General features: G+C 34.5%; 2 protein-coding genes and 1 long non-coding RNA gene across 7 annotated transcripts in view; 2 read left to right on the top strand and 1 right to left on the bottom strand.

The window, feature by feature from the left end:
- Window positions 1–846: 846 nt before the first annotated feature.
- LOC106177129 (exportin-1) lies at window positions 847–25,864 on the bottom strand. 4 transcript variants are annotated; one of them, XM_087006496.1, is made up of 25 exons: window positions 25,714–25,779; window positions 21,017–21,120; window positions 17,912–18,064; window positions 16,519–16,693; window positions 14,600–14,706; window positions 12,919–13,034; window positions 12,484–12,598; window positions 12,195–12,314; window positions 11,649–11,703; window positions 11,361–11,434; window positions 10,991–11,149; window positions 10,611–10,808; window positions 10,004–10,142; window positions 9,252–9,355; window positions 8,526–8,603; window positions 7,582–7,738; window positions 6,967–7,130; window positions 6,466–6,705; window positions 5,660–5,845; window positions 5,248–5,370; window positions 4,073–4,220; window positions 3,152–3,379; window positions 2,675–2,837; window positions 2,351–2,447; window positions 847–2,201 (listed from the first exon to the last, which is right to left on the bottom strand). In XM_087006496.1, the coding sequence occupies exons 3-25, from the start codon at window positions 18,035–18,037 to the stop codon at window positions 2,055–2,057; spliced, it is 3,219 nt and encodes a 1,072-aa protein (XP_086862622.1). In that variant the 5' UTR covers window positions 18,038–18,064; window positions 21,017–21,120; window positions 25,714–25,779; the 3' UTR covers window positions 847–2,054. The 4 variants fall into 4 exon arrangements, with proteins under 4 accessions (XP_086862622.1, XP_086862619.1, XP_086862620.1 ...); XM_087006493.1 differs by having other exon boundaries at window positions 21,009–21,120; window positions 25,714–25,774; XM_087006494.1 differs by lacking the exon at window positions 7,582–7,738 and adding an exon at window positions 7,381–7,537 and having other exon boundaries at window positions 21,009–21,120; window positions 25,714–25,774.
- LOC147763544 (uncharacterized) lies at window positions 22,398–23,901 on the top strand. Its single transcript, XR_015333178.1, has 2 exons — window positions 22,398–23,024; window positions 23,403–23,901. It is a non-coding gene; the product is annotated as an uncharacterized LOC147763544 (long non-coding RNA).
- Window positions 25,415–27,621, top strand: part of LOC106177131 (uncharacterized) — a 7,201-nt gene continuing 4,994 nt past the window's right edge. Inside the window, exons 1-2 of one of the 2 annotated variants that reach the window (XM_087006498.1) lie at window positions 25,415–25,622; window positions 26,729–27,404. In XM_087006498.1, coding sequence (XP_086862624.1) covers window positions 25,602–25,622; window positions 26,729–27,404 — 697 coding nt within the window. In that variant the 5' untranslated portion in view covers window positions 25,415–25,601. Of the gene's footprint in view, window positions 25,623–25,993; window positions 26,153–26,728; window positions 27,405–27,621 lie in introns of those variants that run through there. The other variant, XM_013559820.3, reaches the window with a different exon arrangement.

Here is a 27,621-nt window from a genome sequence, read left to right as displayed (position 1 = left end):
TTGCAATAATACTGGAATCTGTGGTTGCCAGGGGATCACACGACCTCTAAAGAGATAATTTTATTCAATAACCATTGGTTAGTATGAGAAAATTGTTGTTTACCTTAAAAAGTCCATTTTTGGGCCAAAATATATACCCACGTTACAAATGTTTCCATTTTTTCAGTTGTTTTTGTTACGTGTTAATGTCTCCAAGCTGTAAAAAAGTGTTGACCAAATGTAACATTTAATTATAAACAGCCTTAGATTTATGCTAATGTTTCTTGATCTTATAATTTTGTTAAGCTTACAAATGCCGATCTTGCATTTCTATTTTTCTTTTTAATTTCTCATGTAGCCAAAGTACACCATGCTGCCGACCTTTTGAATTGGGTCTATTTTCTATGCTGATATGAACCTCTGGCACAGGATTTTGTCTGTTCCCTATCGTTCTTTTTGTTTTTGTAATTTCCACTCCGTATGGTTTTCCTTTTTCATTGACTCATGTTACTTTTGCAAGTCTGAATTGGTTTCTGTTAACACATCTGTATCATCTGCATATCTCAGCGTATTTGTCAATTCTTCCTATATTCACATCTTCAATTTCCCTGAATATTTTCTCTGTACATATCCATGCACTTAGGACGCGTTTTAAAACTTACATTGTGTGTCTGTAAGTAATCCTCTTAGGTTTTAGAGCTGACAGTACCTCTCATTAAACTGGCATAGACTGCTTCAGTTTACAGAACAAAGCAATTCTTGTGTAGAAAATAGGTAAGTGAAGTTTGGAAAGTTTAGTAGAGAGCAGGACTCTGATCAGTGCAATCCGGAGAACCATTTTTTTCACCAACAACCAAACTTTTGACACAAATTTCATCACTCTCTTTATTATCTAACATAATGATTATGACTTGATGGGTGCTTGAAAATGTCGCCAATGTTATGAAGAAACAAATCGAAAAGTACATGATGAGTGTTCCAGTACAGCTGTAAACAATGTCATGAAATAATGACCCATTTACCGGGTGATGGTGAAAAAAAATGTGTACCATGTTATAGCAGATACTGCTAACAACATTCATAATTGTCATTCACACAAAGTTGGACAGCCTCACCATTAAAACTTCTGAAATTTCATCAAGCACTCATTTATGGCATATTTACAATTTGACATTCTAGCAAAATAACTTAATTCATCAATAAATGATTGAATAGAGAAAATGTCATATAATCAAAAATCTAACCCGAATATTTTACTAGTTTTAAGTAGCTCCACATAACATACAATGGCATATAAAATAAATGTTTATTCTGCTTAAAATTATACCACACATTGCCAAGACTGCGAGTAAAAAGCAAGCCATTAATTTATCCATTTTCAATTCACACTACATAACTAATTCTTAATTCAAGTTCTCCAAATAGTTGAAATACTCAAAAGACCCATATACAATTCTCTTATCCTAAGCTGTTCAAATTTCCTTTCTAGTGTTGATTTTTTTTGCTCACTTTTAAACCCCAAAATAAATTCCAAAGGTAAATACCACTTCATTATAATCATGAAATCTTCATCAAAAATCCTCATCTTACTTAACACACTTAATATAATAAAATTTGCATGAAGATAATAGATAACATAAAGCTGCCTTGTGCAATACCATCAGCATGTGAGACGTCCAACTTCTATCAAGCATAACTCTCACACAGAACTGATTGAACAGATCACTTTTTTTTTTTGAAAAATAATGAGTGATCTACCAATATAAACACTACAATAATGTGCAGTATTTACAAATGATATGGACTTCTGAAAAGGATGGAGCAGCTAATTACATTTTTATTTATAAATAATATTTGCATCTACATGAAAAATTCTTCAAAGTAAATAACATTCTAACGCTGATTCATATACATGTAGCTTCTGAATGCTTTTTAGGATTAATATGAATAAACAACACAGAACATGGACCAAACCAAAAAAAAAAGTCTGAAAATATCTTTACAAATGAATGCCCTATAATGATGAAATGTTCTCATTGAATGGCATGAAGAAATGGCTGAGGTTCATTCACAGACTAGTCCTGCATGTCTTCTGTTACCTCATGAGGACCCAGTATTCCTGGAACTGCCATCTGTTGCTTTCGCTTCTCATCCTGAGCTTCTCGAATAGCCGACTCCCGCTCCTCAAGAAAGAGGTCTGAATTGTCTTCCCCAGCAAACTCCTGCCAATAATAATAAATAAAATTAGATAAGATATATTGATTGGTTTCACCTTAACTATGCCATGTCTTTGTGTTTTACTAAATCAATATTTTCAACTTAATTTATCATATCATCATCATAATTTGATTATGCTGAGGGTGCCACCTACCCTGATCTGCACTAAGAAATCACGAAGGTGTTCTTTGAAAGCCTGAATGTCCTGGTCAAAGCTGAACAGCCCTTCAATGAAAACTCGCAACTGCGTACTGAAATGCATCATTTCTTTCAAATTCATTTCTTAAAAAAATACCACATGAGTAACACTAACTGCAACAAACATCAAGAAATGTATCACAGAATTTAAGTCTGGGGTTAAATTATAGATCTTTGCAAAAAAAAAAAAAAAAAAGTATGAATACCAACTTTTAAGAGTTGTTATAGAAAGATATATACCTGTATGAAAAAAGCATATAATACAAGTATTGGTACTCACTCATTCAGATGTGGGAAGGCAGCTTTTAGCAGATTAACAAGAAATTCTTGTACAAACTGTACATTTTGAGATGCTTGGTGGTTTGGACTAAGTGAAACGGTGATCTTGCCCATCTCCACCAATGTGAACATGTATGCCAATATACTGGCATGCATTGTGAGACCTGTAATAAAAACATATGTAAAAATACATAAAAAGAACAAAATCTAATTTGAGCTGAAAATACATATCTAAGAGGATCATAGAGGAGATAATGTCTCCTGGATATCTGCCACCAGCTGGATAAGACACACTTAAGGGATAATAATACACATAAAAAGCTTTTTAAAAATGCTCTAAATTGTTGCCAAAGCTATATTTAAAATTTTTGAAAAAAGGACAATGTCATACTCAGTGTTTCAGGTCATAGCCAAGGTATTGCCAGAAAAATGACTGGTGGTACAATTTATTGACCATCAAACTGATAAATACCCATACCTCCTGACTGTGAACTGTCAGTTACAACAGAAAAGATATGCTGCAGTATGTCTGTAAAATAGGTCTGGTAGAAACTCTGTGCTGCATTTTCCTCCTGCCCAACATTCTGTAGCAATGTGTACATGATGCTCAGTCCCATGTCGGCCACATTTCTCATGGTGTGCTTGAAAGCCCAGATGATGGAGTCCAGCACTAGTTTGAACTGTGCAGGTGGTATGGCGAGGAAAGCTGCAATAGACGGAAAACATGAAAGACTAGGTTTTTTTTTTTATTTAGCAGTGTCTATGTTGGTATAACCGCATGTAAGGATTCCTTTTACAAGATTGGCATGTGCATTTTTTCAAATAGTGGTATTTCGAAATAAGTAGATGGGCCATGTAAAAAAATTATAAAAATAGTTAATAATAACAAAAGTGTTAATTCTTCAGCTTGCAGCTGATAACAGTTCACTTAAATAACCATCTTTGTTACCAATATCACTTGGTTCACAGCAACACTATATTCACAAATTTTAAGTATTACTACCAACTGAAACCCACAAACCCCCCTTTTTTGTTTACCATGCAGCTGCAGCAGGTCACTTAATGATCATAAAGTGACACAAGGCTAAGCTCCATAGTCTTGGTTCACTTGCACCTTCGGCATATTAAGACTAGACACCAGCCTGAACAGCCACTTTCTAGCTGAAAAACTTTAGGGCGCTAGCCTTCATTCATTTATCCATCTTGTGCACTGCAGCAAGGGGCACTGTCAGAGCATACATATTCAGGGGCTCAGTTCTGAATAGTTAGTATATAGTGGATTTTAACTAGGTCATGAGCCAAACATCCCAACACATCAACTTGTTTGGATACAACAATTTATAATAGTACAATTTGCATAATAATACAAATGCTGCATTCTTAAAATCCAGATACCTACCAGGGAAACAATGAGAATTTACTGCTTGTAGTAAGAGAAAAAAGTTTGTTCGATGTTCTGGAAACTCCTCAAAATCTTTGTTGATCATCTCCAATGTGCATTCAAACACAGCATCAAATATCTGTGGAACATCTTTAGTTATACTGCCCTGTAAAAAAAGGGTAAACGAGTTTAACATAAATTCTATTTAGGAAACATTTCCCTTAACCCATCCCCATGCAAATACACATTTACATTTTAGTAGATCTTAACAACAAAAACTTTAACAAGACAGCAAAGCGGCAAACATGCAGACAGCAAAACTGGCAACATTAAAAGATAGCACAGGTGTAGCTGCAGCAGGACCAACACCAGACTCTTCCGTGGCTTCCATTTACACCAGACATGTCTCTCACTGAGCATGCCTGGGATGGACTACACAGACGACATAGCCTCTGCATTATGAACTAAGTTTGCCAAGTGTCTATAACTTTTCACAGGACTTTAACATCAAAACTTTATTAATTTCTCAATAATAACTGTTACAGTGAAAGAAAGACACAGACATATCTTTGGAAACATTTAAAAATGCCATGAGACTGACTCATACACCCAGTTCCAAGATGGCAGATCAATATCAGTTACAATCATTACTTTATTTCTATAATATAACAGTGTGAGAGATACACACATGTCCAATCATGCCAATTATCAAAATGAACCTGCCTTACTAATGTATATTAAAATAAACAAAAATATGATATTGCAGTTTTAAGGCTGGGGTAGCGCTAACACTCGCCAATTTAGCCAAATGCTAAAACTGACTGAAATTGGCTAAAATATTAGGGTTGATTTGACTCATTTTAGTCAAATTTAAACCATTTGGACAAAAAAAGCAGTGAAAAAGTAGTAATTTGGCTAAAGGAAAAAATTGCTAGGGCCACCCCAGTAAGGACTGGTGTTTTGGATGGCAATGGGAACAATGATCACATAGACAGACAGAGGGATCTAAATATTAATAACACATACAATGATTGTATATAAAATTGCTATCCAATGTATTTTTTCTTCTTCTTTTGCTTGGATTTTACCTGGTTACCTGTAGGCATTATATATAACAGCTGCTTGTGTTGGTTTTACTCGAAACCTCAGGGTAGGTAGAATTATTTTTTCATGTATCAATCATCTGGCCTTACCTCTAATTTATTGACTATTGTTGCCATTGTGCTTAGCACTTCTGGTTCCCTTGCAAGTGGTACGTTTCGTTGATAGTCCATCAAAACTGCTTCAAGAAGAGGCGGGATAAAGTTTTCTGCAACCTGAAATACAGATCACTTTTAAATAACATTACCAACTGCAAATTAAACCAAAGGACAATACAATTACAAATAAAGAATAAACACTCTCTAAAATGTCTAACATATCAGGAGTGCTGGTACTGATATTGCACTTAATCACAAGAAATCTATTTGTTACTTTTCCTTTTTTCTAACTTCACTTGTCAAAGTAACTATTATCATACTCAATACTTTAAGCACAATGTACACATCAAGCTATATTCCATTTAATTTAACATAAAGACCAAAGGCAATGAATGGGCAATCATACCATCTGGGAGTCATTAGACCTGCTGACCCATCCTGAGATAAGTTTAAGTGTTTCTTTTTTCACAGTTCTCATACTCCTGATAAGAGGCTGTTTGGTTACATTCTCTCCGTTTGTTGCAATGGCAATGCTGATGTTTTCACTCATCACTTTATACACATTCAGCATATCCAGGTAAATACGTCCAAGCTAAATTTAAGACAAAACCAGTTATGCTTTTACAGTAAGTATATAATATTTTTCCTTATACATCATTATAATCTGAGAAGATTTAAAATATCACGAGACAAAAATATCTGAAATTTAAAATAATTCAACAGAAATTTCATCAAGTGAAATTTCTCAAGTATCACAAAAAATACTGAATAATTTTACAAATACCATAAACTTTTTCAGTAAAAGCTGTCAAATGAACAGACATAAAAGTGTCCAAACTATAAGATACAGTGACACTAAAACGTGAAGAAGAAAGATGAAATTGCACGAAATCTATTTTCTCAATATTGATGCAATATTACAAATGATACTTATTAGCATAATCACTAGTTACTTAAAAAAAAAAAAAAAAAAAAAAAAAAAAAACTCCAGGGAAGCATGTACGAGTTCCTTCCACAAACCTTTAAGTATTTGCTACCACTGTAAATAAAAAAATGATATTGTTGTACACTTTTGTTTTCAATTGAAGATAAATGCATGCAAATATTTGGGACTACTCCTTCCATATAAGCAACCATTTTAAGCTCTAATCATTCTCAGAATATAGTGCACCAGTGTCTGGCCATAAAAATTTGACAAAAAGGTTCACCAACCTGTAATACATATGGATGTCCAAGTGCCTTGCATGCTCGAACATTGGTTTTTAAAATATTGGCCAACTGTTTCACTGCCTCTGGATCTTTCAGCACCTCTACATTCTGTGTAGCCTGATTAATAATTGTGTCCCACACTTGGTTTGGTAGCATCATATATTTTTCCACCAGATGCTCTTGAGCTGCCTGGTCTGTTTGTGCACTGATCATAAGACCCACAGCTTCATAGAAAGTATGCACCTGGATAATGTTAAACATTTTCTTTTAGTATGTCATAAAGTACAGTACCAGGTTGTTTCAGATTTTATAAACCTGCCAAAAACCCTGCACATTTTACTTCTGAATTCACGTATCTAAAATAATAGCACCTGATATTTCAGACAATACTTTAAGCACACGACGTTTTACAGAAACTGACAAGAAAAACAGGAAACCAAGAATACCAATTAATTAGCACTCTCAATTACTTAAAACCAGCAGGCATATACTACATTGATGTACCTGTTGTGGATTCAAGTCACATATTATGGTGTTAATACTGTTGAGAATTTCCTCAATAAATGGCATCACTTCTCCCACTTGAACCTGTACAAAATGCCGCCTGCACTTTTGGGCAATCTTGATGAATGTGTCACACGCCATGTCCTGCACTCCATCATGGGTTTCTACAGCAAATGGAAGCATGTTCATCTTTTACAATAAATGGAGAGATAAATACCAAATAAATACACTACAGAGGTTCCTACTTTATAACAACACTGTCTTCAATATGCAAATCCAAAATTTGGCAAAAAGGCATCATTTCAAAGGAAATGAAAATGCTGGTACACAACACTAATAAAAAAATTTCTGAAAGTGCCACACCTTATTTCACCCCATCCTCTAAAGCACTTCTGTCAACAAGCTTTCACTTACCATGCATGAACTCAAACAACTTGTTGACAACTGTCTTGAGGAACTTCCAATGAGCTCGAAGAAATCGAGGATACTGCCCCACCACATACATTATGTTGGATGCTATGATGGCTTTATTATCCTTGCCCCGCTTTTGCTCAACCAAACCCAGTAACTCCTAATGGAATAAAACCTCGGAATCAATGACAAGGTAATACTCACCATGCATGAACTCAAACAACTTGTTAACAACTGTCTTCAGGAACTTCCAATGTGCTCGTAGGAACCTGGGATACTGCCCCACCACATACATTATGTTAGAGGCTATGATGGCTTTATTATCCTTCCCTCTCTTTTGCTCACACAGACCCAACAAATCCTGAAGGGTGGGAAAACAAATGGGTGTAAGACATAAGGGCGGGATTCATACATCTGCCAACCTAAGCTTTTAATCTGACAACACTGGACACATTCCTCTGCTTTTAACCCCGCATTGACATCATAACCATTATCTATTGTTATCATTATCTATTTTCTTGAAGAGTCCTACTTGTGCTTTACATTTATCTTCCCACAATCTTCATAGTTGTTATATCATTACTTAATTTTCTTTAGGAAAGAATAACAGACAAGAGTTTAATAATGCAGGTTGACAAGAGTATTCAAGGGAGGTATATTATGGTGGAAAACTTATCAGATATAATATAATTTTCTTTTATATATATATATATATATATATATATATATATATATATATATATATATATATATATATATATATATATATATAATTTTTTTTTAAGGCCCTAAGTGGAAAACATAAAAAGTATGTCATTGCACCATCTTTGATGTTTAAATTAAGCTTTGGCTTTTCCATTTTAACCATCGTGTTCATCTACCTTGATAGACTGTAATTTATTTCAGGACTTTGGTCAGTTTGAAAAGACTTATAAAACACACTGTCTTAAGGTCGATTTACTGAAGATGAATGTTTATGAATGGAAAAGCTAAAACTTCCAATAATGTCAAATTTTTGAAAATGTTTGAAACTGCTTACTTTTTTCCACACTTAACCTTTGCTTTTATAAGAACATTTCTGCTTTTGTATAGTATATCTTTTAACTTGTCAATGAGCACACATCTACATAGAAAACATTCAAACTTACTTTTATTACTGTGACCAGAAACCTCTTTTCATCTTCCTCGTGCATAGCACCACTTATAGATCCAATAGCCCAGCAAAGCTAAAAAAAACAAACAAAAAAAATTTACACATACACATACTAGAAGCAGCATGATAAATACAAGAGAAAAAAACATCCAATGTGTATTACTACAATGATAACTGCTGTTATTTAGACGTTGTATAACATAATTAAACAAAAAACATTTTATTAAAACATGACAGCGTCCCAATACATTCAAAACCATTTTTTTCTCATCAAGTTTCTCATCACCCAGATCTTGAAATTTTGTATTACTTAGTACACTTTATTTACAGCCGTCCTAAACTGAAGCAATATCAAATACTTTTAAACTAGACAGCAAAGCAGGCAACTATACAGCCAACATAACAAAATTTATCTATAGCTGAAATTTTTACTGGCGTTTCTTATATTTGATGAGTTAAGGAAAAGGATTCACATATGCCAGAAAGACACGAAGGAATGATAAACATTTCACAGGATGTAAACAAGATGCTAGGAAGTAAAATAAGTCATTTCAAATGTGAAATGTAACCAACACATTTTTTGCCATTTAAGATGTTAGCAAAGAAAGTGTACAAGCCTGCTTAAGTCAAGTCTGATGTTAATGGTATGACGGCAAATGCAGGTAATGGCTAATTGTCCAGACAAGTTGTCCATAAAATGATATACATATATCCTACTTACTGTATTCAGATTCTTCCAAGACCATTCTGTACCATTCACTTGATTTGTCAATTTTTCAGTCATAATGTTTTCCGTGTCTTGATAATCTAAGTGAGTAAGATATACTGAAAGGGGAAAAAATATGTTACAGAATTGAAGTTTTTAAGTGTCGTACAAAAAGGCTGTCGACCAACACTAAATTTTCTATAAATACTGTACAAATACAGTGCCTTTTCATAATTAATGCTAACATTTGAAATAGTTATGACATACAAAATAATCTTATTCATACTAGGACAGACTTAAAGATGCATACAAAGTCAATTTTTTGTTACAAAAACCAACCAAATGCCAGCATATAGTTTCAAGTAGTATAACTAAGAGAATTACCAAAAGGCATTGTTTAATTTTACCCGAAAATGATGTTTGAACAGATTTTTCTGCTGGCATTCTAAGCTGTATGTCAATGGGGCAGGAAAGTAGGTCACGAAAGTAGGTTAAATTTACAACCATAAATTTAAAGAAAGGAGCAGTCTAAAGGTCTTTTATGGCTGATCGAGAGATCTATTCAGTTTATCCCTTAACATGTCAAATTCATTTGAGCCATATAAGAATCTAGTAAAGTGGTTTACATGTGTTACTGGGAATCCACGCTCCACCGATGCTCGGTTTTTATGTACCTTTAACTAGTTTCTTTTATTATTTTATTGCACCTGTATGCATGCATAAATGCATTATTATTTGGTTAAATACTAAATACAAAATCAACTCACCAAGAGTCTCTCTCATGTTTTTATACAGATTGATAGAATCTGTGTCCTTCATGAATTCACGCACGACTTCTCCCTGTTCATTCTCTACCACTAGCACCTCTTCTGGCTTGGCCATTCTTGAGATCATTACCCGCCTCACCTAGGCATAACCAAAATGTACACTTTAAAAAAAATAAGCAATGCAGAAAGTAACATTTACTGTTAAACACATATGAACTGATTACTTGAGATGTTCTTTTAAAGGTTAGCTGGACCAAAGATTTTGAAACTAGGGGTTCAGAGTGGCGATACAATAATAACTTTGGATAAGAACAAACTCCTAGTATTGCACTTGACAAGCCCTACAAAATGAAACAAGAGTTCTGTAGGATTAACAGAATTAAAATTTGAAAGTTTTCAATTTAAGCATCTACTGGCTGCTAATCTTATGAAAATGCAAGGAGTGAAGATTGATGCATTAATCATGACTTGTATCAACCAACATATGACGGTTGATTTAGTCAGGGTGGTTTTAAGATAAAACCACACTACTCCAGTACTCTAATTCTCTATCTATTTAAACAAGACGTATATCACAAAACATTAAGTTTTACATTTTGTTACAAACCTTTGAAAGCACAGGAGTATAAAGAGCTCTCCTAGACGGTGGTACGTCAGCCATTCTGCCAATAAGCAGAGGAGTCTGACTAGCACTGAATGGACTTTCTCTGTACAGATCAGCAGCTAAAGTATTCCAGTATTCCAAACAGATCTTAAAAATTTCAGTCTCTTCCACCTCAGAGATGAGAATCAAATAGTGCAAAGCCTAAAACAAAATGTTCATCTTTAATAACAATTTCTACATTCATGAAACCTGTAAAATAAAATGCACAAACAATATTAAATACCAAATTCAGGTCAAAATTCTTGTAAACAAATGTACTGTTTTGTACTTACTTTATTACTACAATCGTAGCACATAATGTACATAAATAAAAATGTGCTTACCTCCATTAATACATCATGAAGTTCTTGCTTTTTTTCTACCAAAGTGCCATGCTCCTTTAAAAAGGTGCACAAGAATAAACTCAAGTTCTGAATAAACTTTTGTTCATCATCCTGACCATGAGCATAGGCATCTTTGATGTTTGTGCTGGTGGGCAACATCTGAAAATTGGCAATTACAAAATAAAAGCTTAATTTGCAAGTCAATAATAAAAAGAGTCACTAAATAATCTTTCACAAAATAAAAAAAATATATATATAACAGTAATGTCAATAAATGGTTACAAATTATAATCTTTTTTAGAAGAAAATAACAAAGAGATGAAATTCTGTAAAAATAAAGACAAAAAAAAAAAAAAAAAAAAACTCATACCTGTTTAAGCTGTGTCATAGTCAGATTAAAGAGCTGTAAAAATTGTTCATCATACTGTGTGACAGAAACACCAGCTGTAATCAAAACAGTACACTTATTTTGATATGTTTACTATGACACAGGTGCTATTGTTTTTACTTCAGTTACTGTTAAATTCTTACTGCAAACAATGGTTAAAAATTCATTACAGAACAACACGAGTCTTTGCAAAATATTTTATTTAATGATGTAAATGGTGTAAAGCCCAGAAATAATGCATTTTAAATCATAAGCATTTATTGGACTTACCAATTTCTGTTAAACATTTTAAGGTGACATTTCTGAACATCGGGACATTTAGGAACTAGGAAAAAAAAAAAGATTTAAACTACATCAAAAATGATGACCTAGAAATGACCAGAGATAAAAGGTAAACACATAACAATGGAGCCATATATTCAATAGGCCAAGATCGAAGGGCAACCTTAGGCCAATTAAAATATCTGAAATTTGTGATACTTCCTAAAGCTGGATATATATAGCCAATTCAAAGGAAACGGTATACATACAGAGATGAATGGTAGATTTTTTTTAATTCTCAAAATTATCTGCAACTTTTGCCTCAACAACATCAGTACACAAAAATGATTTGACTCCCAAATCAAAGCCTATTCACTTTTACTTTACCTTTGGCATTTCATTAATGTTTTCAAAGATGCTGAAGTACACTTTTTATGCTATGCACAGCCATATATATATATATATATATATATATATATATATATATATATATATATATATATATATATATATATATATATATATATATAGACATTAACAATCAGTAAAACCTACCTTATAAATGAGTGTGGTTATGAGTTTTGTCTCAAATATGTAGCCAAGAGGAATCCAGGTTAGGAACCTCATCAAAGTGTCCAACGTGGAACCCACTAGCGGGGCATTCTGCGAGTTATCCTGCATGTATAAGCTTATCGTTAACAAAAGGGCCTTAAAAAAGTAAACTAACATTTTCCATAATTATATCATACATCCACCAAGCTAATGTTCAATTCCAGTCTTCCAAGCACCATCTCTTAATTTTAAACTACTGATATATGATTCTGCAAAATATTGTGAAACTCACCAGAACAAACTGACACAATGTGAAAATCTGAGCAAATTCTGTACACATGCTGTCCTTCAAATGTTTGGCCTTGGCCTGTGTCATCTGTCCACTTGAGAAATCAAAGATCTCCTCACTGAGAAATAATTATATTTATCAAATAAAAAAATTTATAAACATACTGTTGTTGTATCAAAATATTGCATATATTTTATCATATGCTAAATGACCTTTCTGCACAATGTTCATTTCACCTATGATCAAAAATCACATTAGTGCCAAACAACCTTTTTATTTTTTTAATTGCCACATTTTAAGTAAGTTACTGAAAAGTAGCTCTTTGTATCTTTAATAATTATACAACAAATGCTTCAAATAATGACAGAGCTTTGATCAAATTTGACATCTGTGAAGGTCACTATTCCACACAGTGGAAAAGTTGCATGATATACTTACCTGAGAATTTTGAGGATTGCCATGTTATTTTGGCAGAGGGATTCATTTGTTTTACTTGCACCCACAATATCATAGATGAAAGAAGGCCAATTTTTTGGCCACTCATACTTTAAAATCTGAAAGATGGAAGAAATATCTCAAGATCTTTCAAAATAATTTAAATGAGATATTACATGGCAAAACACTGTATATTGTTGTGTCAATCAACACACATAATGACCATCATTAACAATTTGTATCACTAGAGATATAAGGACTAGTAAATGAAGGACTTTGGATAAGACAGATTGTGTTAGGTTGTGCTGGGAGTTGTGACATTAATTGGTGTAGGAAGTGAAGCTGGCTGGCCATTTTTAGCTGGAATAACACGGGAGCTAATAGACATGAGTGCCAAGTCGACGCAGATTTTCCAACAGCATGGTAACATAATAATTGTTTTTCTGGCATGTTGAGCAAGGAATACCAGTAAAATATGGGGCATATGATATCAAGACTTGCTACAAAGCTTGAAGGTACAATATTGACTTGTTTTCAAATAACTTGCTGTATTGACCAACAGGGTGACAAAGAATGTCAAAGAAAAAAGGGTTTCCTGTAAGTCTGTAAATCACTGTCATGTGCAATTTTTGCATGCATGTAATCTGATATGCCCATGTCTAATATTGCAAGAAATAATTGTTATTGTGTACCTCCAGCTAAAATATGAAATCTCAATATCCGAATTCCTGTTATAATTCAATAGAACTATGGGTTTTAATTCTTCTTGCTTTGGAGATATAAGGGCTAGAAAATTGGAAAAGTGAATTTAATGACGGAAAGTAGATCAAGAAGTAAAATTCTTGGTGATGGATGTCACATATGAATTCCAAATATACTACTTCCTATTCAAATTCAATAGTAACTATAGGTTTATCTCTGTTTTGGAGGTATAAGGGCTAGAAAATTGGAAAAGTTAATTTCACTGTAGATGGAAAGTCAAATTCAAGGCGTGATTTGAATCCCCGATTACTTAAAATTCGATTTCAACAGCAATTATAGGTGTATCTTTTATTGTTTTGGAGATACAAGGGCAAGAGACTAGTTTTTTGCGGCAAGTAGGTCAAAGGTAAAATTCAAGGTTGCTTTTGGATTTATAAAGGATCTCCTATTGAAGTTTATTAACAACAATGGGTAGATCTCTTCTAGTTTTGGAAAAGTTCAGCTTATTGTGGAAGGTAGGTCAATGTTTTCAAAAGTAAAAGTCAGTGTCAAGTAAGTACAACTGCATAAAAACACAAGTAAAAGTGTAAGCATTAACTAAATCTATCTTGTAGTATAGGAGTAATGAACACAATGGAGATCTAATGGATAGGTGGTTAAGGATAAAGTACATGTCCCCACAGCCACACAAAAAATCAACAAACCAAAAAATTATCTTATCAAAACACACAATTCACATGGCATTACAAGTTAACTTTATAACTGCTGCATAAGTAAACTGCTGTAAACATGCCCAGTAATCTTTACAAACAGCACTAGTTGTCACCACATGAGCATGTGATTGTAGGAAAATTCCATTAAGCAAACAAACCGTAATAGTGGTGGAGGTAAATTGGGTCAGTGCAAATAAGTTCAGTAATGTAATCACACTTAGCAATATTACATTTTTTTCCTTATTATTTTATTCCACACACAAACCCACCTGTACAAGTATCATGTTCAACTTTCCCAAGTACACTTTCTCTCTTTCTAGTGTTTCTGGATCTGATGACGTTTTGATTATTAAACCCACAATGTATTTTTTGATACCTGCATAAATAAATATTGTACAGTTAATTTTGAAATAGTATCTTTTTTTTTAAAAAAAATCAAATTAAATATATATCTTTAACTTCTTCAATATATTCTCCCTTTACCACTTTCTATACAGCACAAGACTAAAAGCATTTCGACATATATCTTCAAGAAACTGGTCCATTCTAGTACTCCAAATCCGGAATTAACTGGTTCCAATTTCAAGATTTTCCACTTACTTTAATTTCGCATTTTTTCAAACTGACAACCTCTAAGAGATCTCTTATCTTACTTAACCTCCCGAGTTCCCATTTTCTAAGTCGAGGGAACACTACTGTTATTTTTTTGTTCCTCGTTTCTTACTTGTTTAACACTCCATCTTTGAATTTTGCACTTATTATAACATATAAGCAAGAGAAAATCTTACATAAGGACAATTTCTACCTCCCAATAATTTTAGCACACACCTGGTCATTTTTCTGTTCATCATATAGATTTATGATTATATGATTCAACCTAGTATCCACAAAAACCTACTGGTCTGTGCATATGAAGGCAAATTATTCAAAAGGACAAAATAGTAAAGTTTGCCATCAACAAAAACCTTGATGTAATATTAACAATATTTGTCTGCTTATGCTTTGTTAAAAAGTAGGTGAAAAATCTTCTTAGGCAGATAATTTTGAATTACTTATTTCTCAATTACCATCAACTCAAAATAGCCAGAACAGAAATAAAATAAGATTCAGCCCAAAATAATTATTATTTTGTTTTTTAACAATGTCTGACTGATCATATGTTCAATTTGGGATAAAATAAAATGAAAACTTTTTTTACAGTTGTCACATGCCGTATGACTGTGTAAGTTCAATGCCAAGGTCATTTAAGCCCAAGTAAACTACAGATTCATTTTTTTAGCCAATCAGCGCTTCATTAATATTTTAACATATATTAAGTCAAATGAAGGCAACATGGCCTAGGAGAACCATGTAGGCTAAAGCAGTAGTCTATGTACAGCCATATGTACAAGCAATTCTCCAGCCACTAGGCTGGGTTTAAAGTTTATGACAGACAAAATGTAATATGTAAAAAGGTCAGTAGGGTTTCTGTTTTATTGCTATTATTTGCATTATTATTAGCTTGGCAATAACTTTCAACAGTCATTTGGTTTGAATAATAAGCCTGTTCATGTTAACCATAGAGGTATTAACTGTAAGCTCACTTTTATTATCATTTTAAGGAACAAATTATTTCTATTAGGAAAGTCGAGCTGTTTCTGATGAAAAAAAATACCAGAGTGATTCTTTCAGATTAAAATTTACATGCAAGCAACCGGCTTGTTTTGAATAAGAATCACTGTTTTTATTGTTTTGAGATATGACTTTAGTTAGTTAAAATGGGCGTTATCATTGTCTAAAATGTTCTTTTACTAGTAAACATAACGACGATAACGTCATAATTTATATATGTTTTTTTTTTTACCCACCGACCTCTGATGAAAATAATTGTTTGAGAAACAATTTAAAAATTTATGCTTTATGTTGTTAAAATTAGATCTTCAATGATTGTTTGACTTTATTCTAAATATAGCCATGAACTTCATATGCAAATGTTAAATGAACTCATTGTTTAGCAGTCATCATGTTGATCATATCTAATAAGTAGGTGCTCTATTTGCTTCTTAGAAAATAATAAAAAAAGTGATATTTACAAAGCAATGCTTCAAAATTATCCCAATATACTTTATGGTTAATAACATTTCATCTACAAAGGTGCAAAACTGACTACTAAGTTAGGGTTCTTATCTGTAATTTCAGACACCCTTACCTTCACACTGAGTTCTTGGCAGAACTTTCCATCTTGTTTTTATTACATTTTCAAGTATCTGTAGGGCATAATATTTTGTCTGTTGATTATTTGAATACTCCAAAATGGTATCTACTCTGGTCCATGCATCTGGGTGTTCTTTCAGTGTTGTAAGCACCTCTTGGGCCACACGTTGCTTAAGAAAAAATAAAATTTATATACATGTATAAGTTTGGAAAAATTATAAAATTAATATAATTGCATAATTGCTCATATGTATCAATATTTATGATTGCCGCTTCAATATTTTATATACACACAAACAAACACAAATTGCCAAACCCTGTCATTAACAGTGCCCATCGAATGGCAGCACCCAAAAGGCTTACACATTATATTTTCAACACCAATGCATAAAAATAAGCCATATAATTGGGAAAATCGACTTTACAGATAACTTTCGTAGGCATGTGACTTTCATAGGCCTACTGAAAGACAAGCAGCAAAGCTGTAAATTGTACTGACATAAAAGCAAATGATGATACACAAAACAGTTTTTTGGTTTTGATGCAATTTTACCTAGTGCTTAAAGGTATAATAACTCTTAGTGTGAGATCTACATTTCACAATAAAAACATTGCGAATAACTCGTAGAAATATAATATATTCTGTTTTACCACAAAAACGGCAGTTGTAGCTATTTTTTCTGATATCTGAGCTTGTCTATTGACCACGTGACCTCCATTGATGGCTATACTGAGTAACTCTGTTATAATCTCTTAAGGGATTTTAACAAAAAACCAAACTTTTTAGAAAAAAACCAGGGACTAACTTTGAATGTAAAAATGGATTCATTAACCATTGGTAAGTATGGGAAAATTGTTGTTTACTCCAGAAAAATTCATTTTATGGCGGAAACGAAGAGTTATTATCCCTTTAACACCAAAATCAACACCAAATTTTAAAATGATTAAGCTCAATGAAATTAAATGGTAGCTATGGATGCACGTTTTAGTTGTAGAGGAATATGGGCTAAAAAATGTACTAAGTCACTAATAAGTCAAATGTCAAATTCCAAGGTCACATTAAGAGTCACTATTCAAGTTCAATAGTAACTATGTTTATGTCTCTGCTAATTTCCAAAGACAAGTTCATGGTAAAAATTAGGTCAATGTCAAATTCAAGGTCATTAAATTGCCAATATAAGGAGTGGCTAAGAAACTGATACCCACCTTGTCCATTTCGACATTTATTTGAGCATCAATACCGAGTCATTTTTATGATGAAAACTACCAGTAGTCTTTCACAAAATTGGCCACTTCAGGACTCGTGGTGTGACAGCAGCATCTGGCATTAAGCGGGTTGGTATACCCCATCATAAAGACTTCAATAACAAAGAAAGAACCGTACTTACTGTTTGTCCTTCGCCACTATACATGCAGCCCACAACATGGTCAAGCAAATTGATATCAAGTTTTTGGTTGAAGTCCAGCAACTTTGTTGCTTGTTCTGTCAAAGCTGTCATACTGGCCGGAGGCATTAGAGTCGATAAGACATTCACACAGATCTGAAAAGGTATAATTAATTTAATTAATCAATCTTGCCACAGTTAAGATATACAAATTATTAACCTGTTAAATACATATATGAAGCACAGAAGAAAAGTAACTTAACAAAAATTCTTTTTTATATACCTTGGGTGCGGCTCGACATCAACTTTTCACTTTGTTGCTACTGAATGCAACTAGGCCCAGTGGCTTGGTTGCTGTACCATATTTAAAACTAAAATTACTTGGGAGGGGTTTACTAAGCATGCAATGGAATACTTTTTTTTCTAAATAATCATCCAGATTCAAAAAGAATTCCAGGTACTTAACAGGCTATGCCAGTTTTACAGCTTTTTTTAACAAAACAAGATTACAGGAAAGTTAACATATAAAAATATTTTATTGCTATAGATCTAATAATAACACAAACAACTACTGTACACATTTATCAAGAGCAGCAGTCATAAAACAAACAAATGAAAATTAGTCAAAAAATAATTTTTGATTTTTGACCTAGACCTGTATTTTATTATCGGTCTTTTGTTTTTCCTTAAAACGTGTTATCAGTATTGCATATATGCTGAAAAAAGCGAAAAACAGCATTTATAAATGGCTCAATCATGCAGATTTTTTCAAACACAACCTATATTTTACGAATATTCATCAGATCTGTAAGCTTGAAGACATAAGGTTACTCTGAAGTGCCAAATAAACGTGCCGGCACGTTTATTTTTTTTCTGGAAATTTTCCACCCGGCACGATCTTATTCTCCCCGGCACGATTAATAATTTTCCACACGGCACGGTTATTTGGCACTCACTGTGCCGGTTGGAAATATTTTTGATCGTTTCGGAAATGTTGATGATCGTTTCATTGGACAAGTTAATAATTATTAATGACCTGTCGCAAGCACTAAACTCGAACTTGTTTTTAGCGTAAATAAAAGCCAGTGTTTCTCCAGCATATAAAGAGCGAGGCGCCGCGCTGAAATTTGTCAAAAGCACCCCCTCGCTGGGCTGAATGGAACAAAAAAGTATATTTTCACTCATGCTAACTGAAATTTATATTTATTTCTAAGCAAATATGGCATTCTATTTACATACTGTACGTAATCCCATGCTTCTGAGCACTTGATTTAGTAGTAACGAAAATACGCATGCGCGTATGCCATCTCCCTGTGAGTGCCTCGTTTTCGTAGTTCTGTGCTTTATTTGAAGTATACGAGACAGAGCGAAACGAGGCAACTGCTCTCGACAACATTTAGTCACATGTCACAAATACACTTTCTCTGGCACTTCGTCATGTTCCGAAATTAAGACCGTCTGTTGTGTGTTTTTATAGTTTACGTTTATTCACTGATAAAAATGGAGAAAATTAAGTGCACTTTGTTGATTTTATAAATTTGGAGAAGAATTTCTACTGATTTACGGGTTAGTTTTGTGAAAGCAGTAGCATGGTAAAACTGGGTCACGTCAGTTTTTCGTGTGCATTGAATATAAATTTCCATGACTGAATAGAATCATATAAATGAACAAATGAAGAACTCAAATTGGTGATAAGTGTGATTTTAATCTCTTTAATTCTGAAAAATTCATTTCACGGTGTTTGAAGTTGTTGATTATAAATTACATCTCAAACTACGTATAATTAGTAGCGGGAGTCGCTTTGCGCTGAACGACAGGAGAGAGAACATTTTTCACGGCAGTTTTATTTAAGGATGAAGCGCTCCCACACGCAAAGTCAGTTGACCAGTTACTTTCAGAAAGGTGAAAAATGGTAAGAACATATTATATCAACTTTTTGGTCAATCCAAAAATAATTCAATATAGGAAGCCCTTTTTCTTGATTCCTGCAAGTATTAAAGTAGTTAATTTTTTTTTTTTTTTTGAAATAGTATGTTCTATAATTTTTGAAAGTTTAAATTAGCATTATAGGAACTGCTGCTGCTGAACCTTAAACTTCAAGATTGACTAAACTGAGTGAATGCATAAACAGGAAAATAAATTTTGTCTAAACCTTTGTTATGTCATTACTAAATTAATTCCTCAAAACATCTAAAACAAGACAATTCAGTGACACATAAGATGTAAAAAAAAAATTACATAAATACCCTAAAATGCACCAAATTGCACCTTGATTGAAAAAATTTTCCGGGGGAGCTTGGTGATAGAGATTACTCTAAATAGTTAAAATATGTTAAACTATGTGTAGGCCTATAAAATCAAAGGTAAATTTGTCTAGATATTGTGTCTTTTATGTTTAATAAACATAATTTTTCCAGATTTGAATATAATTTAAAATTGCCATTACAATTATTCATTGAAATTATTAAAATTGATAAAATTTTCCGGGGGGCACAGTTATTCCGCTAGGCACTGTTATTAAATATCGGGAATTTTTCCAGGGGGCACAGTTATTCCGCTAGGCCCTGTTATTAATTTTGGAAAGTTTTCCGGGGGGCACTGTTATTCCGGTAGGCACTCTTATTCGGCACTTCAGAGTAAACTTATTTCCACTTATCGCGTTATCACTGAAACCGCAATGACGACGAAAGACACAGGTGACAGTTATATACATGTACAGACAGTTTTTTTTTCACAGGGCAAGTTTAAACCAAGTATTTCTCTTGCTGCCGCTTAGAAGCAAACACCCTTTTGGACCAGTTAGAGATAGTACTCGCCAACTCGTTTCAGCAGTGGCATTTGGTGAATGGCGACTGCCCATTTACCTCCCTGGAGGCAATTAAGCTTCAAACTACTGTTTGGAAGCAACCAGGCATCGGCCTACATACAAGATGCAAAGTCTATCATGCTGTTGTACTCAGCCATCTTCTTTTTTCATCAAAATCACCCTCTACAGGTGGCACATATGCAAACTCCAAAGGGTTCAGATGTGCCGTCTAAGGCAACTGCTTAACATCAACTGGAAAGACAGAATATCTAATTTGGAGATCAGAAAACTTACAAACATACCAAGCCTTAGATATTCTGTCTTTCCAGTTGATCAACTCTGCTGGACAGGTCACTGCATTTGTATAGACGATTCCAGACTCCCTTAAGCCATCTTTCACAGCAACCTACAACAAGGAAAAAGAACTGTTGGAAGTTCAAATCTATCTTACAAAGGCTGTATTGCATGCCCCTTGTCAACTGACACCAATTTTCCTGGGAGGAAGAAGCTAAAAAATCATTCTATCCGTAAATGTGATATTTACCAGGATTGTCAGGGCTACTGAACAACCTTTGGAGCAAGAAAACAATTGAACACAGCAACTGTTGCACACAGAGTGTATTTCTAAGTCCATCACTCAATATCCATTCTACTGCCAATACTGTGGAACAAACTCTGTGAAAGGCCAGAAACTCCGTCAGACATTCAGTCTGACAAGCTTGAAAATTCTGTCAGACCGAAGCAAAATTACAGACATATGACAAATTATGCATGTCTTCAGGCATACTTTTTTTTGTTTTCAATCCGAGAAAATTAAACTAAAATAAAGTGTTTTCTGTATTTCATACACTTTATAACAATCTACAGAAAGAAAAAATTAATTCCATGATTACTTGATGAAATGTGGGTTGTAGAATGACACAAGGACCAAAATACAACAGAAGAATGAAATGTGACAAATTGTTTTCAGTTGTATTTTAAGGGGCCCGCACACGGTGAGCATTTGGTGCGCGCCACTTGCGCTGCGCCGTTTTCTCATCGCGTGCGGGGGTATTTTGGTGAGATTTTTGCCTCACGCGCGGCTGAGCAAAATTTCTCACGTTTGATTTTTTTGGTCTCTTGAGGCAAATGTCTCAGCGTGTGTGGTGTGCAAGCACCGATTGCTTACGCCATGCTAACAATGCGCATGTGCCAATAGCCGGAAACAAACAAAAATGGCAGCCCCCAGCAAAGTCAACAAAAATGTACACAGTTATAGTTAGTCTGATTGATAAACGTGGTCACCATTATCCATTACTATCAGAAAAAACAACAATATGTAATGTTTCCTTAAACACATGATCCCACAGTTCACAGTGCGTCCGCTAGGGGCAGGCCGGGAGGCACCTCTGCTGAGCAAAGAGCGCATCGTTTGCGGGGAGCTGAGGAGCGTGAGCATCTGGCGCAGCGCAAGTGGCGCGCGCCAAATGCTCACCGTGTGCGGGCCCCTTTATATTGTTTCAATCATAGAAAATAAACTAAAATAAAGTATTTTCTATATATTTTATACGCTTTGTAACAAATTTAACACAGGAAATTTTATGTACAAGAAAAGTTGTTTATTACTTAACGAAATGTGCATTGTAGAATGTCACAAGGACCAAAATAATTTTGAAGAATGAAGAACAGGGGTAGCCAGAAAATAGAAGCGTCTGTCCATAAAAATGTCTGAATATCAAAAAACTATTTAACCTGTGTGCTTGACAATAACATATCATTTGTGCATTGTGAAACAGCATAGTAAGGCAGTCTCTTTCAATCAACCAGACATGCTGAAACTGTCGGTCCGATCGGTCATGACCGGCAAAATTTGTCTGGACCGGTAAAATATTGTACTTTGTCGGTCCAAAGGACCGACAAGAGTTTTAAGAGCCGCCATTTTGAATTAACAGTTAGCGTTCGATGTGCTTCAGAAATAAAATTATATAAAATCCACATCATTTTTTCTTCCATTTACTAATCTAGTGACACGTAAAAATGACCACATTTCGGTCACATTCACTTACAAAGTACGCTAGCCAATCGTATTATCCCTCTCTCAAACGAATGGGTTCTTCCCCATGGGGAATCCCCCTGCTCTCGATAATTACGCGCCCCGTCATTGGTATATTGGCCGCGACACACAGACAGCTATCACGAGGGCGGTCCACGCTGCCAAGCGCATGTAAACATGCAGGAAAAATGTTTACTGCTTAACTTGGACGCCTGACTCCTTTCTCAAGAACAATTATTCATATAGGAACCAAGGATAATGAGGCCTGACCTTCGAAGGTACGTATACATCGTTATCCGTTCTTTTAGGGAGAAAAAAGCGTTGATAGTAGCCTACATGGAAATGAGGTCACCCGATTCACTCAGTAAAAACGATTTCAGAATTATAGGACTGAATATTATGCGTAATCAATGGTGATTGTAACGATATTTAACTAATGGGTACTTTCGTTTGCATTCAGCTAATACGCGGCAGTGCCTTCCGCATTGCGACGTTTTACGTAAAAAAAGTTTGACAGTTCGGTCGCTTCCTCGAACCTAATGTATGAACATAATGGTTCACAGATTTTAAATATCCCGTAAGCATAAACGCGATACCTGTTACCAGTACCAGTTACAGTTTTCATATTATCAGTATGTACATTTTTATTATTTTAGATTATGATATCGTCGAGTCCTGACCAGGAAGCCGTTCGTTTCCATGCAGATGAGACAGATACAGTGAAGTGGCTAGCATGTTTCATGCATTGGCACTCCCATTCGGACTACAATCTTTACTGTTTGTGTAGCATCAAAATTTGCAAATTATTTTCAAGGAAAGGAGAAATTGACCAAGAGCAATTTTTGCTACTGTTGAACAGTGGAAATGAGTTTTTTCATTTAATTTTTTATCAAATTCATTTCAATTTGAAACAATATTAATTTTTTTGAGAAATTGATCATGATAAAATTTACAATTAACCTAAATTTATGACAGGGATGTGAAATATATGATGAATTTCTTTAAGCCGTACGTGCACTATTGAATTAAAGGACAAAGGACTAAGTGTGAAATTCAAGGACTTTCAAAGGAAGAATCAAAATCAAGCTCTTCTTAAGGCCTGTATGAACCCTGGAACTTGTGAAATGAATACAACAAAAAAGCAGTGCTTCACAAGTGTGTGTTTTTGTTTTTTTTTAAATTTACAACATGTCCAAATTATTTAATAGTATTACTGAATATGTATTTACAAGAGTTACTTCTGTGTACTACTATGCAAACAAAACGTTTCCATTATTGAATGGACATTTTCGGTCCGGCAAAAGTCCATTCGGTCCGGCAAAGTTTTCATCACTGCCGGTCCGAATGTCCGGCAGTTCTGAAAAGTTTTCAGCATGTCTGATCAACTGAAGTTTTGATATGGACTGACCAGCCTGAGACTGAATTCTCTCTTCATTTGTTTTCTTTTCCGGAAGAAAGAAAATCAAACTCTGAACTTTCATGGGCACTTAGGCCAACTCATCATCATGAACAGTGGCCCATGAACAGTGCATATATATGCAGAAGCAGATGTTCGGAAATTTTCATAACCCATAATAAAGCAGTTAGACTTATGTTGCTGTTGATATAATGATAGCTATGGTACTCCTGAAACTCAGTGCAGAACATTTTCCTCTCTTCTGGATTATAAGACAGTCAGGGCCTACCTTCTTTCAAGTTTTTATTTAATTCTGATCAATCTATTTCTCTGCCACTTTTTATTTTTCACACTGTGTTACTAAATAAGTATTTCATGTTCAACAACGCCATTTTTCTAAATAAAAGGCCTAGCCATACACACAACTGAAAAGAGAAACAGCAAAAAAGTCAATAAAAAAAAAGTGAAGTAAAATGTATCGCCAAAAATAGAAACAAAAAAAGCTTTCCTTTCATTTTCACATCCCAAGTAACCTTGAAAACTTGTTGGACATAAGAAACAACAATACAGGTTCTTTTACTAGATCAAGAAAAAAATTTTTCAGGCATGACTGATATGGTCCAACACCTTTCGTAAAGTCTCCCGTGGAGGATCCTGTGTCTCCCATGAGAAAAGTTGCTGTGCCATACTCTTAATAAGTGACAGCCCATGATGATTATACCCCCCTCTCTTATTCACACACTAATTAAAATGGAAAGCCCCCCACCCCCAACACACACACCTCTTTTTAAATTTGCTTTTTTTTAATTTAGTTTTGAAATCAGTTTATAACCCAGATAGTGGACTGCACTGGCCATATATCTATATTAATCATACACATATGAAGTTCTGGATTTAATATGGTACTCTTGGGTTCTACAATAATGAAGGTAGTTTAGAATACACAATTAATGTAATTTTCTTGGTCGGGAACCAAACAAAATACACCATTTATCTTCACAATATTCTTTAAAGATTTGCTCTCTGGGGATTTAAGAAATTTCACACGTCCAATCAAAGTATTCTTAGTTACTGGCAAATTTTTACAGTCCATCCCTTACTTGTATACATAATATAAATGACTTTTGCCGGTAATTTCAACAGACATTTTTTGTCGGCCATCTGCCAAGAAAACATGACGTCACAGGGAACTGATTGAATGGTAACATTCACATGTCTTTCGTAATCCAGTAATTTCGTTTTCATACGTGACGACGAACGTGAACATATTATCATGACATATAACTCAGAGGAGATGATCTGTGAAAGAATAACACGTACGTCACGTACATAATATGTGCGCCACGTACTTATTTCATGCTTCTCACAACACAACATACATGACATATTGAACAATGCCAATGTCAGGAAGGGTGGATTCACGTTGAACACTTTGTTATCCCCGCCAAGGAAAATCAAGATGGCGGCGCCCATGAAATCGGTAACATACAGCATTTTTGATGCATGCAAGAGACCCTTGTCCACTCAAAATTACTTCTGTGCATTATACTAACGGAAATATTAAGACTTACCTCCGTCACTATTGTTCACGCTTCTCCCTCGATTTTTCAATGCTAAAAACGGCAATCTAAGTAACCGGTTCAAACTGGTAAGAAGCCGCCATGTCGTTTAAGTTCGGGCAGTTCCGTAGTGGAAATCTCCACAGATTAGCAGAGGCCCTATTGTTTAGATTATCGGATACTTTCACTCAACATTTTCCTTGTGGATTATGAGTATACTATTTTGTTGAAAAAATGTACATGTATTAACCAACTCAAATAATAAGTAAATAAGTTGCTTTTCGTTTGTTTCCGTTTGACAAGTGCGCCACCTATCAAATATTCCGGTTATTAAATATGTCCACCCCATAATGCTCAGCAGTGCAGACGGCAAAACGAGCAGCAAGTACAAGTTCGCACGAGAAAAAAATATATATGTTGCAATGTATTGCAAAAGTCGGAATAATGACGTGTAAGTCGATGGGCATACCAACGTCGTCTGAACTTAAAGATGTTTTTTAAAGAATTAGTTTGATATCAGTTTTTGCATCTAATTGTAATTTGATCTAATTTGTGTTAGTTACGTCGCGGTGGGACCGATTCTTAACATTAAAGCCTTACGCTAGTTCAGGGCCATTTTGGTAAAGAAATGCCACTTTTTTTAGTCTTGCTCAGTAGTGGATTGCTGTATAAATGTGAAATGTGGTGTATATCAAGAATATTAATACAGAAGACAAAAGCCACATACTGTGATTGTTGAATGTTGGAAGTTCCTCTAGGGGTAGTTTTAAATACCATTCCCCAAGGGAAAGGGTATATAAATGAGTCAGTCTCTGGCCTCCCTTCATCTCCACCCCAACCCCCCATTTAATGATTAAGGACTTATTAACTTTCTCAGATTGTTTCAAAGTTATGGTGAGTGTTAGGAAGGGCAATCTGAGGATGGTTAGAGAAAACACCTCCTAGCCCAGGAAAATTTGGGAAGTACAAGCTTTCCATGGGAAATCTTACACTGTGCATCTTTAATTTCACAAGTTCACTTTTTCAGGTTCCAGCAAGCCAAAATAGCATAATGAGCTCAGCAAGTGGACACCAGTCTTTATGTCTGGTGACGGATGAAAGTATTAATACAAGTGAAGATGCTTGTAGAGGTCAATGCAGCAACAGCGTTTCCTATTCCGAACTCCCTGATTGTTCAAACAAAATGGAACACACGTTTGATAGTAGCATATTTTTAACCAGAGCTGGTGCATCAGGGTCAGCATCTAGCACACCAGACATGGAAAGCATCATGCATGCACACCTGTTTCATGACCAAGACAAAGAAGGAGAAGGAACAATTGATCAACATGTGTTCAGTAGCAATTCCTTGCAAACTGAATGTACAGAAACTGTTAATGGGCTTGAAGAAAACCTTGACACTTCCCTTTTGCCTCTAGAAGGGATCAATGGCATAACTAGCATTACCGATAAACATATCCCTATTAATTTGCATGAACAAGGCATGTACTATGTCAACATGCAAGATTTGCACAGTAAACTTGTGAGTATGGGACCAAATCAAGGGAGACCAGTATTAGTGCTTGCAAACAATCCAGCTAAAGGAATAGTGGAAGCTAAGGTCATTTTTGATACAAGTCAGTCTGTGGATAAATTGGTCAAAATACAAAATAAGCAAGCAAAAAGGAAAAACTTTGGTGCTAAGCATAAAGGCAAAAAAGCAGGTAAAAATTGCATCTTAGCTAATTTTTTTAAATGATCATGATAGATACTTATTATTTATACGTCATGGTATGTTTATGTCATATTTTAGGTTTTGACTCCTATTCACAGTAAAGAGACCAGTTTTCAACATCTGGTTGTAATGTTACAAGTTAAGTAATATGTCAGAATTAATACAGTATCATTAAGAATTACTCTTCTTAGCATTAATCCTTTTAA

The sequence above is a fragment of the Lingula anatina genome, chromosome 2 (genome assembly GCF_051362555.1).
Source record: "Lingula anatina isolate TDL-2025a chromosome 2, LinAna3.0, whole genome shotgun sequence".
Lineage (NCBI taxonomy): Eukaryota > Metazoa > Brachiopoda > Lingulata > Lingulida > Lingulidae > Lingula > Lingula anatina.
This window is presented reverse-complemented; position numbering and strand designations above follow the sequence as displayed.